The sequence below is a fragment of the Manis javanica genome, chromosome 13 (assembly GCF_040802235.1).
Source record: "Manis javanica isolate MJ-LG chromosome 13, MJ_LKY, whole genome shotgun sequence".
Classification (NCBI taxonomy): Eukaryota; Metazoa; Chordata; class Mammalia; order Pholidota; family Manidae; genus Manis; species Manis javanica.
The window spans coordinates 98324372-98341960 of record NC_133168.1 but is presented as its reverse complement, the minus strand read 5'-3'; the positions used below and the strand labels follow the sequence as shown (position 1 = coordinate 98341960).

Genomic DNA, 17589 nt, shown 5'->3' with positions numbered 1-17589 from the left:
TAGATTGAGACCAGTGCTGTCTGATAAAAATAGAATGCAGGAGCCCAGTTTGAAAAAGACAGATGCACCCCTATGTTTATCACTGTACTATTTACAATAGCCAAGAAATGGAAGCAACCTAAATGTCCATCAGGAGATGAATGGATAAAGAAGAGGTGGTACATATACACAAAGGAATACTACTCAGCCATAAGAAAGAAACAAATCCTACCATTTGCAACAACATAGCTGGAGCTAAAGGGTATTATGCTCAGTGAAATAAGCCAGGTGGAGAAAGACAAGTACCAAATGATTTCACCAATCTGTGGAGCATAAGAACAAAGAAAAAAACTGAAGGAACAAAACAGCAGCAGAATCACAGAACCCAAGAATGGACTAACAGTTGCCAAAGGGAAAGGGACTGGGGAGGATGCGTGGGAAGAGAGGGACAAGGGAAATAAGGGGCATTACTATTAGCAGACATAATATAGGGGGGCCACGGGGAAGGCAGCATAGCACAGAGAAGACAAGCAGTGACTCTACAGCATCTTACTACGCTGATGGACAGTGACTGTAATGGGGTATGTGGGGGGGACTTGATAATGGGCGGAGTCTAGTAACCCTAATGTTGCTCATGTAATTGTATATTAATGATACCAAAATAAAAAATAAATACATTAATTAATAAAAATAATGTGAGCCATAAATGTAAGTCACATGTGCAGTTTTAAGTTTTCTAGCAGCTACTTTAAGATGGCGAAACAAAAAAGATGAAATTTATTTTAATCATTTAATTTTACCAGTACCTCTGAACACTGATTATTTCAACATGCAATCAATATAAAAAAGTAGTAAGATATTTTATTCTTTTTGTTTTCTAACCAAGCCTTCCAAATCTGCCATGCTGTTAACATTTGGAGCACATCTCAGCTTGGACCAGCCACATGCCCAGCACTTGATGGCCACAGGTGACTCATTGCTATTTTGAATATTGGACATTCTAGACATCTTCTCAGATTCATATTTGATATTTCGGCAAGGAGACTTCATCAGTGGTAATGCCATGTCCTTAAGAGGGGCATAGCAGCCTCTCATTTGTAATACAAGCATAAGTATCTTTCTTTTTTTTTATTAAGGTATCATTGATATACACTCTTATGAAGGTTTCACAAGAAAAACAATGTGGTTATTACATTCACCCTTATTATCGAGTCCCCCCATACCCCATTGCAGTCACTGCCCATCAGTGTAGTAAGATGCCACAGAGTCCCTATTTGTCTTCTCTGAGCTACATTGTCTTCCCCATGACCCCACACACCCCATGTGCACCAATCATGATACCCCACAATCACCTTCTCTCTCCATCCCTCCCCACCAGCCCTCTCCCACCCCTCCCCTTTGGTAACCGCTAGTCCCCTCTTGGGGTCTGTGAGTCTGCTGCTATTTTATTCCTTCAGTTTTGCTTCATTGTTATACTCCACAAATGAGGGAAATCATTTGGTACTTGTCTTTCTCTGCCTGACTTATTTCACTGAGCATAATACCCTCTAGCTCCAACCATGTTGTTGCAAATGGTAGGATTTTTTCCTTTCTTATGGCTGAGTAGTATTCCTTTGTGTATATGTACCACATCTTCTTTATCCATTCATCTCCTGATGGACACTTAGGTTGCTTCCATATCTTGGCTATTGTAAATAGTGCTGTGACAAATAAGTATCTTAATGACTAAGAGACTGTGCTCACAGAATCCCTACCTGAGCTTATTGGTCCATTTGTGTGACTCTGACCTGCCTCTTCTCTTATAAACACATCTAAAAAGAAAAATTGGAATGCCACTGGATACACAGTTTGGATTTCTCATTTGACCCTCTCTGTATTTTTCCCAGGTGACTAGGTACTTCCTTAAAATAGTTTGCAATTTGAAGGTGTGTTTCACTCCGCGGCTGCTCCCTCACAGGTTATTCTGGAGTGTCCCTGTTACAACAGATCATTGGTTAGGGAGGTGCTGGAATTGATTCATTAACATGCTGTGATTTAAATTAAGTAATTAAGCATGAAAATGAAACCATGAATATTCTGTAAGGGAAAAAAGGGGTGAATCCCTGTTATTATCTTGTGATGAAAAAGGATTATGACTAAAACTCAGAAGCCATCTTTTTCAAAAAGAATCCGTTTGCTCTCTCTTTTACACACACACCCACACATAAAATTTCTGTCTGGCCAAAATATTCAAAGCAAAGCCAGAGACAGATGACAAACGGAAAAAAGATTGTATTCATATCACAGAAACAATCTAATAAAGAACCTCTAGAAACCAATAAGAAAAAGAACAACACCCCGATTTCAAGAAAAGGACAAAGGAAATGCAAATGGATACTAAATGTGTGAAAGGATAACCTTGTACTAAGAATGAAAATTGAAACAGTGTGAGGTGCTATTTTCTACCTATCAGACAAGCAAAAACTCAGAAGTTTAGTAAGACAGTGTATTGGTGATGTCAAGGGGAAATAAGTGCTTTCCTACGTGGTTGGGGCCAGGATATATTGGCCCAACTCCATGAAGGGCGATTCGGTAACATTCACCACAATTCCAGTATACATGCCCTTTGACTCAGGAATCCCACGTTGGGAAATTCATTCTATTGGTGTAATTGCAGAGGGACAAATTAACCAGTCTGCAAGGTCATTCATTCCTGCATGGTTTGTAGTAGCAGAAGATTAGGGATCACAATGGTTAAATAAATGATCACACAAACATGACTGGAATACTATACACCTGTAAAAAATGAAAGCATTGCTATGAGCTGGTAAGAGCTCTGAGATTTATGTCAAAACAAGAGATGCAAAATAGTGTGTGTAATATGCTGTCTTCCGTGTGACAGGAGTGAGAGTGTATTGCTTTTATCTGTATAGACGAACACAAGGACAGAGAAGAAACTCTTGGCAGTGATTGTGGGTGTGGAGGGGGCACTGGGCAGGTGGGCGACGGTCGTGCTAGAGGAGATGGAAATTAAAATTTAAAAATCTAAAACTGTTCCCCCAAGAGAAATGAAAGCATTATGCAATCACAGACTTGTGCATGAATGTCCATGGCAGATTTATTTGTAATAACCAAAGACTGGAAACAAATATCCCTCACCAGATGAGTGGATAAAGAAAACATGGCTTATACAGAGCAGCATTAAAAATAAATACCATATCGATATACACCCCAAAGTGACCGTGCTGAGTGAAAGAAGCCAAGCAATAAAGAATACATTCTACGTGATCCTATTTATATAAAATGCTAGAAAATGCCACCTCATCTGTAGCAGCAGAAAGCAGGTCATGATTACACGGGGAGGTGGGCAGAGCCAGTGAGAGGGGACCTCAAGAGGTACAGGGAGCTTTGCAGTGTGACAGTGCACGGCCAAAGCATTGGCCACAGCGATGGGGTCACAGGTATAGACGTATGCACACCGATGTCAAAGGTGATTAGACTGTGCACACTTGAAATATGTACATATGATGGTATGTCAATGTGTCGCTAAAATTTTTCCCCACCATTTTTGTTGCTGGACATCTGGAGCTGCTATAACAGAATACCACAGGTGGGGAGCTTAAGCAACTGAAATTTATTTCCCACAGTGCCAGAGGTTGGCCAGTCCAAGGTCAAGGGGCTGGGAGACTCGGTTTCCGGGGCTGGCTCTCCTCCTGGCTTGCAGACAGCCGCCTTCTCGCTCTGTCTTCACATGGCAGCGGGAGAGCAAGCTCTCTGTGACTTCTTATAAGGGGACCAGTGTCATCCTGAGGGTTCCCCTCATGACCTAATACCTCCCGAGAGTCCCATCTGCCAATACCATCACCTTAGGGGGTAGGGCTTCAACATATGGATGTTTAGGGGGACACACACATTTAGTCCCTCACAATTTTTTTCAATGAAAATGTTGAAGCATATAAAAACTGTTAACAGTGATCATGAAGAAACGCAGATAAACACTCATGAACAAAGTCATGTGTGGACGTGTGATGAGGGAAGGGCGACATCTCCAGCTATGCTCGGTGGACCTTTGGGTTTGATGTAATGCAGAGGCATTGTCCACTCACAACCATAACTTACCAAAAAAAAAAAGACAAGATGTAAAAGAAGAAAAGATTCAGTGGTTTGGAACTAGAGAGAACTAGGTTCCAATCTTGACCCTTCCATGCTGTGTGACTTTGGCCAAGTGTCTGAATGTCTCTGAACCTCAATTTTCCCATCCACCTAAAAGGGAAAGGAACACTCTCCTTTGCGGGGCTGATTTGAGGATGACGTGAGCTGGACTGTGCACAGGCCTGATGGTATAAAGGTGTGTGCTAAATAAATGTGCACTGCTATAGTCACTGTTCTTCCCTCGGTGAGGTCAGGGTTGTCTGCCCTGGGGGCAAAGGCTGCCAGGTTCTTGCACACACAAGCACCTCCCCAGCTGAGAGGACTGTGAGGCAGGGTGCAGACCAGCAGGGCATCTTAGGCAGGGGCCACTCCTTTTTCTTTCCGGGGTCCCAGCCCAGAATGTGAGTCATCTTTTCTGCCCTGAGCCTCTGAAGCTCCTGCCCTACAGCTCATCTCTCCTGGCGACCTGGATGTGACCAGAAGCTGGCAGGGGGTGGCATGATCAGCAGCTGGCAGTCAGGGGTGCAGGGGGGGCATTCCCAGCGCAGAGGCTCAGCAGCCCCTCTCGGCCGGCCGCCTGCATAGCCCCAGTCCACGCTCTTCCTTCTAACCTGGGTCGTGCATTCCTTGTTCTCATTGCCTGGATAACCTCAGCACCCCTCAGCTTCAGAAGCCCTGCTCCGGGAAGCCTTGCCTGTTAAAACTGGTCCTTTCTAGGTCCGTGTGCTTCCCCCAGGACAGCACCGATCTTCCCATACTGAAGTTAAGTGCATTTAGGTCAAAAGGTCCACACTTCCAGTGATAAAATAAATTAAGTCATGGGGATGTCATGTACAGCATGGTGTCTGCAGTTAAGAATACTGTATTGTGTATTTGGAAGTGGCTAAGAGGGTAGATCTTAAAACTTCTCATCCCAAGAAAAAAAAAATGTAACTCTGTGTGGTGGCAGACATTAACTAGACTTCTCGCGGTGATCGTTTTGCGATACATACAAATACTGACTCATAACGTGGGACACCTGAAACTAATATAATGTTACATGTCAATTATACCTCAGTAAAAAATAAAAATAAAAATAAATCACAATTAACAGTGATAACAGGGGACAGACAGACATCACGTGCCTCCTGATACGGTGCGTGGTAAAGGACACAATATCGCTGCCTAAAAATGCATAACCGGGAGGAAACATCGGATGGACACCAAGTGAGGGATGTTCTATGCATGACCTGTGGGTGCACTTCAAAAATGTCAATGTTGTGAAGGACAAAGAAGGAAGTGGTCCAGTCTAAGGAGGAACCCTAGAGACACGACAAAATGTAGCTTGGGCCTGGATGGGATCCCAGCAGTAGAACACACAGCCATAAAGGGCACGGCAGACACGGAAGATGAAAATGGACTATGGACTGTAGATTAGATGATTGCATAGTGTCAGGGCCGGAGCTCCTGGACGTGCCGACTGCACACGGTTGTGTAAGAGAATGTCCTCGCACTTAGTAAAAGGCAAAAGTACACATCACGTCCACAACATGCCCGCAAGTGCTTCCAAAAACAATCACGTGTGAGTGTTATGTGAAGGAGGGTGCATTATCTTTCTCTCTGTGTGTGTATTGTATACACATGTGTATATGTATATGTGTGTGTATATATGTATTATATATGTACACCTGCATTATGTAATGTGTGTATATTATATGTGTATGTATGTATGTATCTGTATATAAATGTGGCTCTCTCCATACATATATGGAGTTTGTATATATCATATACACATGTGTATGTCTGTGTGTAGGAATATGTCTCTACATATATGTATGTATATTATTTACGTATTTCTGTATCTATGTCTACTACGTATGTCTGTTTATTAAATATACATGTATCTCTACATATAAATGTGTGCATTATAGATGTCTTCATGTTTAATATATGCCTCAGTATATCTGTGTGTATATTATATATATACATACCTGTGTATTTGTGTGTATATTATATATATATGTCCCTCTATAATGTGCATAATCGATAGGTAGATACGTAGACAGAATGGTGAAGCTAATGGAATAAATGAACAATCCGTGAATCTCTATAAAGAGCATAAAGGAGTTCTTTCTACTCTTCCTGCAGCACTTCTGCAAGTTGAAATCATTTCAAAATTAAAAAAAGAAAAAAGAAAGAAAGAAATTGCTGTTTTATGTGCTCTCTTTCCCTGGGGGCAAGCTTTTCCAAGAAAAGCCTAATGTGTCAGCCCTTTTCAAGCCCCTACAAGAATGTCTGAGACTGGAAAACAAAGCATACGTTCTCCCGAATTCGGAAAGAAAAGAAATAAGGGCAATACTGAAGTTAGTAAATGTGGACTTAAATGTCTACAAGGAGTCACTTGACATCAGTTTAGCTGCAACTCAACTCCAGGGAGAGAATTCATCTCAAGGCTGTGGTCTGTCCAGCGAAGTGCAGGTTCTTGAGGACAGGACCTTGTCTCCGTGCGCAGGGCTGTCACTAGTTCCCACACAGGGCCTAGCACCCCGGAGGTACATAAGCAGCATCTGCAGAATGAATGAGGCAAGTCTGCGCTGGGTCTGACTCTCAGGGCTGGGATCTCCTTGAAGGCGGTGACAGGATCCTGATTCGCATCGAGTCCCTGGGGCCATAGAAACATCCACTCCAGCATTTGCAGGGCCTGGGGCAAGAGCACAAAGGGAGGACCATATGCCGAAGGGCTGTTCATGAATAGCCCTCAAAGCTTCGGGCCTACTGATATCCACGTCCTTGCACAGCTTTGACCATCAGGATGTCAGCAGTTTTGGGTCTTGGGTCTCGCTGTCCTGGAACACTGCCAACACTATATAAGGAACTGGGGCCGTCCTGCTGGAGAGGCCACATAGAGGTGAACTGAAGGACACTGCCTGATGTCCACCCGGGGCACATCCGTTTCCTGCTGATCTTTAGGTGACCAGCTGCCTAAGTGACCCCCATGGAAAAGAACTGCCCAACTGAGTCCACCGGATGTGGCTTTGAGCTACTGATTTCTGGAAATGTTTGTTACACAGCAACAACAAGAATAAAAATGTACTAACTCCTACTAAATACATAAGAAAATATGTTTTAGCCACTGACTTTACTAAATACACCTTCAAAGCAATATGAAAGGCCAGGTTCAAATTTATTACTGCTTTTTGCCTTTTGCCAGGATTTTTTTTTTAGATTAGATTTTTTATTACTGCAAAATACACATAACAGAAAATTGACTGCTTTAAACATTTCAAAGCATGCAGTTCAGTGACATTAAGCACATTCACAATGTTGTACAGCCACCCTGCTACCTAGTTCCAGAACATTTTCACCGCTCTAAATGGAACCTCGGTCCTAGAGATACAGCAGGGAAGACACTTCAGGAGACTGTGCCCTGCACCAGACTGAAATCTCCCAAAGGTAGGGACTTCATTCAGCTGCCAGCAGAGAGGCAAGAATGTCAATTTCACCACTTCCTTTTCTGATGAGAGATTCTAGTCCACATGTCATCTTGCTAAGGCTGTTTAGTTTGATCAGAGTGGCCTGCATGGTGGGGAGGGGTGCCTTTCCCACCATTATGGCCCCAACCCAGTAACAGGCACATAGTAAGTGATCAAGAAACAAATCAATCAAGGTCACTATGGCATTGCTGAGTCAGAAGGCACATTCCATACAGAAGTTTTTAGGATGCAGTGCACAACCAGCTCTGGGCCCCTGGACGCATTCTGTGGCAGCTGGTTCATAGCAGGTGCCTCTAACTGCCTTTAGTGGCTTTTGTGGTGGGGAGGGGTGTTTGAGACATGGCAGCGAGGTTGAAGCCCCTGGCATCAGGCTGGGAATGTAACTGATCATTTCTCTCAGTGCAAAAAGCCAGGGAAAGGACAGTGCAGTACGGGAGAGCTGTGTCTCACGCTCAGGGAGGCCAGGGGCTGGGGTGGCCAGGCTGGCTGCCAGGGCATATGGTGTCTGTCTAGACCTACTCCTTGGCAGAGGTTTTCCTCCCTGCCCTTCCCATCTGCCTGTCGCTGCTGTGGGATCAGCCATCCTGGCATCTGGCCCAGCCCACCAAGTGTATGAGTGGTGACACGCACGTCCGGCTCACAGTTTCGGATTCCAGAGGCTGAGCTGGCAACCAGCCCTGCTGAGTCAGCCCTGTTCTTGCCTGTGCTCTGAGCCAGCCTGCCCAGGGTTCTTCGTGGTACGTTTTTTTTGTGCCAGCCTCCACTTCCTGCCAAGACATAGGGGAGTCGCTGGGAATGGAGGGGCAGGACTTTGGTGAAAGATCATTGAATGGATGTTTAGCTTTGTGGAATGAACAGGATCCAGCCCCACAGTCTCACAGCTCTCCTTTGTCCCTACCCGGGGCTCAGAATGCTGGGGTCTGCCCACCAGCCTGGGATGAATGAAGGAATGAATGAATGAGGAAGGGGAGGCATACTTCCACGCATCCCCTTCTTCTCTTGCAAGGTTCCTGCTTTAATACAGGCGAAGACGCAGATACTGACTGCAGCCCCAGCGGGTTACGGGTGGGCAGTGGGGGGTGAGCCCGGAGCTGGAGACCGTGCAAGCCTGAGAGGGGGCCCTGCCTAGGAGGATGCGAGACGCTAAAGAATTCCACAAGCACATCTGCACTGATGCATCCTTGAGCAGGAAGGAGCGTAGGAGCCCGGAGACGTCTCCCCGGGGACCCAGTCCGGTGGGGCCGATCTCTGGGAAGCCTTCTGGGGGCGGGGACGTCCGAGGTGACCCCGGCTCCCCGCCCAGCCCCGCTGGACTCATCGCGGCAGGGCGCTTTCTTTTTCGTCTCTCTCCCCGCCCGCTCCCCCAGCTTTTGACTTGGGGAGGGCATCGGGAATGCCGAGCCCCGCCGCGTCTCCGGGGCGCCAGCACCTTTTCCCGCACTGAGCGCGGTGGGGCAGGGAGGGGCTCCGGATTCCGGCTCTCGGCAGGGGACCGCGGGGAGGGGAGCCACGTCTCCAGCAGTGCGCAGACAAGACACATCAGGGCCCCGCGGGTAGGAGCCAGAGTTTTGCACACCCAGGGAGCCCCCCCACCCGCTTCATGCGCCGGCGGCGCGTCCCGCCCCGGCACTCCCCGCGCCCTGCCTCCGGCGCTGCCCCGCCCACTCCCGCGCCCGGCTTATAAAAGGGGCGTCGCCGGAACAGGCCAAGTCCAAAGGGGCGGTGGTTGTGATCCGAGGTTTCCTTGTGCCTTCTGCACCCGAGTGAATCTCCACCAGGGTCCCCGCGTCTCCAGCCCTCACATCTCGTGCTCCCCTGCGTCTGCGCGTCCCCTCGCCGCCCGCCCGGAAGGATGCTCTGTGCGCCGACCGCCAGAGCGGCCCTGGTGCTGTGCGCCGCCACCGCCGGGCTCCTGAGCGCGCGGGGCCACCCGGCGCCGCCCGAACCGCCGCGCTTCGCGTCCTGGGACGAGGTGAACGTGCTCGCGCACGGGCTGCTGCAGCTGGGCCACGGGCTGCGCGAGCACGTGGAGCACACCCGTGGGCAGCTGGGTGCGCTGGAGCAGCGTCTGGCCGCGTGCGGGTACGCCTGCAAGGAGCCCGCGGGAGCCGCCGCGCCCCCGCAGGCCTCCGCGACCCAGGTCCCCAGCGGCGAGGCCGCCCCCAAGGCCCTCCGTAGCCTGCAGGTACCTGCGCCCCCGCTGCTCCCCTTCGGGCCTGGAAGGCTCTGGCCTCGCGGGATGGAAGGGTTGCACGAACGGGAGGACGGAAGGACGGATGAATGGATGAATGGAGAGGTCGGCGGCAGAAGGCCGCGGCCTCACCATGGTTTTCACGCTCTTCCCAGACTCAGCTCAAGACCCAGAACAGCAGGATTGAGCAGCTCTTCCAGAAGGTGGCCCAGCAGCAGCGGCACCTGGAGAAGCAGCACCTGAGAATCCAGCATCTGCAGAGCCAGGTGCCCCCTCGCTCACCCCCGGGTGGGGAGGGAGGTCGCAGCCGCGCCTGTGGGGTCTGCAGAAGGAGCCGGGCAGATCGCGCAGCCCGAGCCAGCCAGACCTGACACCCTCCTCCCGTCCTGCCCCAGGTGGGCCTCCTGGCCCCCATGCACCTGGGTGCCGGGCTGGCGAAGCCTGCCAGGAGGAAGAGGCTACCCAAGACGGCTCAGCTTGCCGGCCCAGCTCACAATATCAGCCGCCTGCACAGTGAGTGTCCAGCTCTCCGCTGTCCTCTGGCCACCCCGCCCCCACGCACATCCACTTGTCAGGTCCACCTTACTGAGGAGAGAGGCCCTGGCCCCGGGTCCCTGTGGGCTCACTAGTCTCCGGAGAAGGGCTGCCGGGGTACCTCCTTCCTCAGCCTGGACGCTGGACCACCCCACCCTGTTTCCCCACAAAACGAATGGGTTTCCCCGAAGCCTTGTTGGCCACTAACTGGAGTAGTAGTTGTGAAAGAGGCCCTAAGGGGGACTTGAGCTGCGGGGCTGTGGGGAAGAGGGGGCAGGTGTAGTTCAGGGACGCCTTGCTGAAGGCTTACAACCTTCTCGGAGCACGCGGTGGTAGACAGGAGTGTGCCTGCTGGGGAACCTGGAGTCCTCACCACGATAAGAGGGAATGCCTAAGAGGGGGCCTCTGGTGTGGGCCCCCTCCGTCAATCTCTCAGTGTGGATCTAGGAGGGGAGCTAGGGCAGGGAACCCCATCTTCCTGGACAGACACACCACTCACTCTTGTGTCTCGTGCACATCCAAGACTCCCACCCCAACACCTGGTCCCTCAGCCCTCTTTTGGACCAGAAAACGCTGACCACCCCCTTTCTCAGCCCAGCGCCCCTGATTCCTGCAGAGTGGGCCTTGGCCCCCGTGGTGGCTCCTTTGTATATGCCCCAGATCGCCCCAAATCGCCAGCTGCAGCAGGTCTGTGTGTGTGTCTGGCATGGGCTCCCAGCTCCCTGGTCTCAGTCCCAACCGGAGTTCAAGGCTCCGGACCCAGCTGGTGTCCCTGTGGTCCTGCTACCCCGTCACCCGGCCTGGCATGTGTGGCTGTCCGCAGCCAACTGGGTGAAAGTTCTCATCCGCTCCCTTTCACATCCTTGGGCTGGTTGCTGGCTTCCAGCCCCTCTAGTACTGAGGCTGACCCCCACTTCCTCAACCCCCACCAGCCCCCCACCCACCAGGCCAGGAAGGGTCCAGCACAGCCTCCCAAACCTCGGCCCTGGAGTGAGGGGCTGGTGGGCCGGGCTGTGGCGGGGGGCGGGGTGTGAGGGAAGGTGGGGCACGAGGGAGGGGGTTGCGTGGCTTTGGGGACACCCAGACTCCAAGCTCAGCCCCGCCAAGTAGGGGAAAGTTCACAGCTGCAGAGGCAAACAGCTGGTGCTAATAGAAGCCACATTCGAGGTCTGGCTTGCTGCCCTCCCGACTGGAAGAGAACAAAGTAGGGGAAAGGGGAGCGGATCCAGCGGCCAGAAAATGACTCCAGTCACTCTGGGCCCGCCCCCATCCCAGGCAGGGCGGACGCACTCGCCGTGGCCTTCTCCTCCCCCGGCGACCTTTCCCCTACTTCCCGGCTGGGCTGGGGGCGGGGACTTCCCGTGCCTCCAGACGTGGGCAGCCATCAGCCTGCCTTCTCTCCCTCCTCCATGCCTCAACCTCCCTCCTCCCCGTCTGCAGCCTAGGACCCCAAGCGTGGCCTCTGCCCCACGCGAGCCCCATCCTGGCCACCTAAGTGCATCCCCCACTGGGCAAAGCAGAACCCGTCCTGCTCAGCTCGGCTTAACCCCTGCTGTGGGCTGGGATCAGCCTGCCACTGGTGCCAGAACGTGGGCAAAAGGCTGCTCCCTGTGTGTGTGTGTCCTCGTGGTGCCCTCACTCAGGGAGGGCAGTGGTGCAGAGACCTCCAGATGACCCCCGGGTTAGGAGTGGAAAGCCCTGGACACCCCTTTCAGGAGGTCTGGCTGTCCTGGGGGTCAGGGAAGGCAGTCCTTCCAGAAGCTAGGCCCTCTCGAATGAGGCTGAGAATGGCACGAGGGAAGAGGGTCCCAGGGGAGCGGCTGGCACGTGCAGAGTCCCCGAGGCAGGAGGGCGTGTGGTGCCAGGGTGGCAGGTGGCCAGACGCTGGGGATGCATGTCCTCAGGACAGATGGGAGACTCCATGCAAGCGAGAGGGGGGTGTCATGAATCCAGGAGTGCCCCTCGTGTCCCTGTCACCCAGCCCTGGTTCCTGAGATACCCCGGAATGCTTTCTGGCCTCAGTCTCGCTGCCTCTTTGCCCTGCAGGGCTGCCCAGGGACTGCCAGGAGCTCTTTGAAGAGGGAGAGCGGCAAAGCGGCCTGTTCCAGATCCAGCCCCAGGGGTCCCCGCCGTTCCTGGTCAACTGCAAGATGACCTCAGGTAGGGTGTGCCTCCCACCAGGGACCTGGCTGTTACCAGATGCGGCTCCTGGCCAGTTCCCAGAGCAGAGCCAGGTTCAGGGGAACCCAGGTGGGGGGGCTTTCTAGATTTCTGCTACCAACACCCCCTGCCCTCCCTGCCTCCTTCTCTGCTGCATCCTTGGGAGGAAGATGTAGGCTGAGCCCCCCACCTGCTGGCCAGAGCAAGGTATTCTTGCCTTTGACCGCCTTTGTCCTGTCCTGCTGGGATGAATGAAAGCAACATTGCCCTCCCTGGGTTTGGAGGTGGTTTGGGATTTGGGGGGCAGATGGGGAGTCGGGGTCCCCTGAGAAGGGTCCGCCTCATGGCCCTGCTCCTCCCTGGGCAGATGGAGGCTGGACAGTAATTCAGAGGCGCCAGGACGGCTCCGTGGACTTTAACCAGCCCTGGGAAGCCTACAAGGCTGGCTTCGGAGACCCCCAAGGTGGGTGCTTCCGGCAAGGCCGGGGGTGGAGGGGGAACAGCGGGCTGTGGCGGTGGACCGGGCTCACTCGGCGGCCGCCCCTGCGCAGGTGAGTTCTGGCTGGGCCTGGAGAAGGTGCACCGCATCACGGGGGACCGCAGCAGCCGCTTGGCTGTGCAGCTGCAGGACTGGGAAGGCAACGCCGAGTCGCTGCAGTTCCCTGTCCACCTGGGGGGCGAGGACACGGCCTACAGCCTGCAGCTCACGGCGCCCGTGGCCAGTGAACTCGGTGCCACCACCATCACCCCCAGCGGCCTCTCTCTGCCCTTCTCCACTTGGGACCAGGACCACGACCTCCGTGGGGACAAGAACTGTGCCAAGAGCCTCTCTGGTGAGCCAGCTCTGTCCCTCCGTGTCCCGCCCTGCACGTGCCAGCCAGGGCCTCCCTCCCTGCCTTTTTGCTCCCCTGTCCTGCTGCCCCACACCCCATCCGTCCCATGCCTGCTTCTCTTTACTTGCTGTGACCTCTACTCTCCAACTTCAGTTTGTTTCCCCATCTTTAAGATGGGCATAACCACTGTGCCCACTCCATAGGGTTATCCTGAAAATTCAGTGAGACATGACTTGTGGGGTGGTGGCTGGTTGGTGGCAAAGCCTCCAAGACACCCCTCGTCTTGTTCTAATAAAATCAGAGGCAGAACCTGGACCCTCTGACGTGAAACGTGAAACTGCCTTTGGGTGGATCAAAACAGGATGGGATCCTGATAAGCTCACACGGTTCATTCTAGAATAAACTAGACAATGGCACTCACAGAGTCTTTGATAAATGCTCGCCCTGCACTGGGGAAGGGAAGTAACTTGCCATAGTCACAGTTAGGGAAGTGGGGGTGCCCAGAGCCTCAGAGATGCCTTTGTCCCAACCTGGGGTTCCTCGGAATACAGTTTGACAACCGCTGCCACCATCCTCTCATCTGAAGTGTGTAAATCCAGTGCCCAGCCTCACTGGCATCCCGGCCGGGGGAGGCCCAAGGACGCCAGCGTGACCAGGTTTCCTTTCCTCCGACCCGGCAGGTGGCTGGTGGTTCGGCACCTGTGGCCACTCCAACCTTAACGGCCAGTACTTCCGCTCCGTCCCAGAGCAGCGACAGCAGCGCAAGAAGGGCATCTTCTGGAGGACCTGGCGCGGCCGCTACTACCCGCTGCAGGCCACCGCCATGCTGATCCGGCCCACGGTGGCTGACGCGGCCTCCTAGCCTCCTCGCTGGGGCCTGGTCCCAGGCTTGTGGAGGGCAGTGACTCTGATTCTAGCCCGGCATGTGGCCACCCCCTGCCTGGGCAGGGGCTCAAGGCAGGGGCCATCTGGAGCCTCGTGGACTGAGGAGAAGCCCACACCCGGAGAGGCCTCCTTTCTGAGTGGGGGGGCTGCAGGCCGTGCCCTCTGAGAAGGACAGAGGGCTGCAGGGCACAGGCCCTGGAGGCGTGGGACCTAGGGGCACTGAGGCCCACTCCTCGCCCGCCCGAGGAGTGGGGAACATGGAGGGACCACTCGGGGGCGGCCAGGCCAGCCCTCGACGGCGGATTCAGTCACATTGACTGGCCAGGGGACTTGGCTTCCGCAGGCCCCTGGTGCCATCACAGCGCTCTTTGTGGAACTGTGGGTGGAGCTCACAGACTTCTTGGAATAAAAGCAACCTCAGAACATTTCGTTCTTTGTCCTTTGGTTTGTTTTAAAAAGTGGACAGTTTCAAAGTCCGCGTAAACATGTTTCCAGGGTGGAGGGTGTGGGCTCCCAGGCCCTTTGAGGACAGAGCTGGTCGGGCCTACCGCCTCTGACGGCCGATTTCAATTTTCTTCTGTTGTTTTTTTCATGATGTGTATCTCATTTTTATTTTCAAAAAGATAAAACCCTCATTCAGTCTTCCAGGAAGCAGGTTATAGAGAAAACGAGAACCTTTTCCTGATCATACTTAAGTATGTGAGTCATGATTAACTTTTTCGTGTCCTGCCATCTGATAGAAATATAATGTGAGTTGCACATTCAATTTTTTCTAGTAGTAACATTTTTAAAAAGCAGAGAAGAGAGAAAAACACCCAAGAAAGTTCAAAAACAACAGAAAGGCAAAAACAAACAGGTGAAATGAATTTTAGAAATATAATTTATAGAACCCAATATATTCAAAATACTGCCATTGCAACATGTGATCAATATAAGAGTTATTAAGGAGATACCCGACTTTGCATTTCCGCACTAAGTCTTCAGAATCCAGTGCGTATTCTGTGTTTACAGCTCATCTGCATTTGGACCAGCCTGATTTCAAGGGCCCGGTAGCTACAGAAGCCATTGGCTACCATAATCAGGCAACAGAGCTCTGGAGTGTACAGTGGCGTAGGTCAATTATTCCTCGCTTTGTTTCATGTTCAACTAGAATTTATATACTATGAGTTTGGGATACTTAGTGAACAAAGGAACCCCTACCTCCCACCAAACTGGCCTTCAAAGCCCCTCCGTTACAGTTAGGGTGACCTATAATCCATGGTCCAAACTGAGACACTTTTCCGAGTGAAAGGTGCTGGCTCCCAGGCGTACTGGGGCTTATCGACCCAGCTTTGGAAAATGTCAACACATCTATTTATCCCATATGGAACACCAATATCATCTGCCATAACTAGGTTAGCAAAATTAGAGCCTGTGAAAATAAGATAATGGCAGTGCTCTGAACTTCCAGCTTTCCAGAAAATGGATCTATGGTTGAAACGAAGAATAGTGGTTGCGCCTGGGACGCTGTGGTGGGGACTGAAGGGGAAGGGGCCTGAAGCCACTGCTGAGCCATGGTGAAGCTCGGAACAAGGCCGAGGTGGGTGACTCTGGTGTACGCCCCTGACTCAGGGAATGCGCACTTAGCATTTGTATGTATGTACAGAGCCATACACAAATATTGAACTCAAGTTAATGACATGCATGCTGAGGTGTTTAGGGGTGAAGTGGACTTAATGTCTTCCACTTCATTTCCAATCCTCCCCCCAAGCTTTATTGAGACAGGATTAACATAGAACACTGCATACGTTTAAGGTGCACAAGTGTTGATTCGATACACTTAAGTTCTGGGAGATGATTACTGCCGTAGTGTTAGCTCACACCTCCATCACGTCACATAATCATCATTTATATTTTGTGGTGAGGACATTGAAGAACTGCTCTCTTCGTGATTTTCAGCGATATCACACAGCATTGTCAACTATAACCACTGTGGTATGAACCTGAGATCCCCCCAAATCCTCAACTTTCTTTGAAATGCATCAGAAAAGTAAAATGATGGGGGTGTGGATAAAGAGATGGCTAAGTAATAAAAGAGGATTAATAGTGGCTCTAGGTGGTGGGGATATGGGTATTGTTTGTATTATTCTTTCCATTTTTCTAAATGTTCAAAAACTTTCATAACACAATGTGGGGAAGAAAATTCTAACCAGATCCTTCGAAAGGCAATGTTATGAACTGTTTTTAAGGGAGATAGGAATTAGAAAATTGTTCAGAAGATGTGAATGAGAGAGAGTAAGCCTCTCTCTTTGACAGTTTGTGGATAAAATGAGAGTTCCCATGGCCAGGATTCTCACCTGGCCCTGGTTGGCTAGCTCACTACACATGTGTGGGCAATAGGTTGCTATTGACTCTATATAAAGAGCTCTGCTCAGTGTTCTGCGTGACACGGTGACACGGTTGCGAGGCTGCAGGACAGCAGAGCAGAGGCTGGAGTGGTGGCAGCGCTGAGGTCAGAGGCCTAGAGCATGTCTGCAGGACGGCTGTGCAGGCAGAGAGGCCCAGGGGCAGAGACCGGCTTGCTGCATGCAGACTGGCCCTGAGTGAATTGCATTTTAGTGACTGACCTGCTACCATGGAAATAAAGTTGGGTCTAACCCTTTCACCCCAAGAACGTCCTACTGTCACTTCTTTGGTCACACGCAGTCCATAGTGAACTTGCTGGGGGCTGAAATCCATTGGCAAGATGCAGGTAATGAAGGATTTCAAGAACTGAAAAAAGGTAGGACTTTCTCAGTGTGTGGCTCACTGTTCTTTAATGCACCACTGCCTAAAATCATCACCCATGTCATTCGTCCTGGAATGTGGATGTCTTGTCTCCAGGACTCACATTTGAGAAAAACAGTCTGTGCCTGTGCTCTGAGACCCAGCAATGTCCTCTTAATCCTCAAGCTTTGCTGAGAGGGCTCATGTGCCCGACCCGTCCCTTCTCCCGCCACCACCACCTCCTAACACAGCATTTCCTGCTCCTCTGGCCCCAGGAGCAGCACGAACTAAATGAGAGCCTGGATGGGACTCCAGCACTGTCCCACCCCGGAGCTCACTGTATCTCTTAGCCACATGACTCTCCTGGGTGGTCGGCCAAGTCCACTAGAGCTCCATAGCCTTGATTCCTGCATCTCGAAAGTGGGAATGGTTCTGGTACCCGCCCTACCTGCTGTTCTCCTGGGGGTGTGAGGAGTTGGGGTAGTTTGATGCAAAAAGCACTATGAACAGTGCTGACTCGTAGTGAGCCCTCAGAGGAACACTGGCCATCATTACTAATACTAGTATTATTTTCGTTACTATGAGACATGCAGTAGGGGGCTGAGAGGGGAACAGGAGCTGGCCAGGAGACAAGGCTTCACAGCCCACGTGGCTTTTG

At 51.5% G+C, this 17589-nt stretch overlaps 1 protein-coding gene across 1 annotated transcript; it reads left to right on the top strand.

Annotated features, from left to right (window-relative positions):
- Nucleotides 1-9275: 9275 nt before the first annotated feature.
- ANGPTL4 (angiopoietin like 4) lies at nt 9276-14611 on the top strand. Its single transcript, XM_017646698.3, has 7 exons — nt 9276-9768; nt 9930-10040; nt 10170-10287; nt 12355-12468; nt 12836-12931; nt 13020-13301; nt 13982-14611. The coding sequence occupies exons 1-7, from the start codon at nt 9436-9438 to the stop codon at nt 14161-14163; spliced, it is 1236 nt and encodes a 411-aa protein (XP_017502187.2). The 5' UTR covers nt 9276-9435; the 3' UTR covers nt 14164-14611.
- Nucleotides 14612-17589: the final 2978 nt, after the last annotated feature.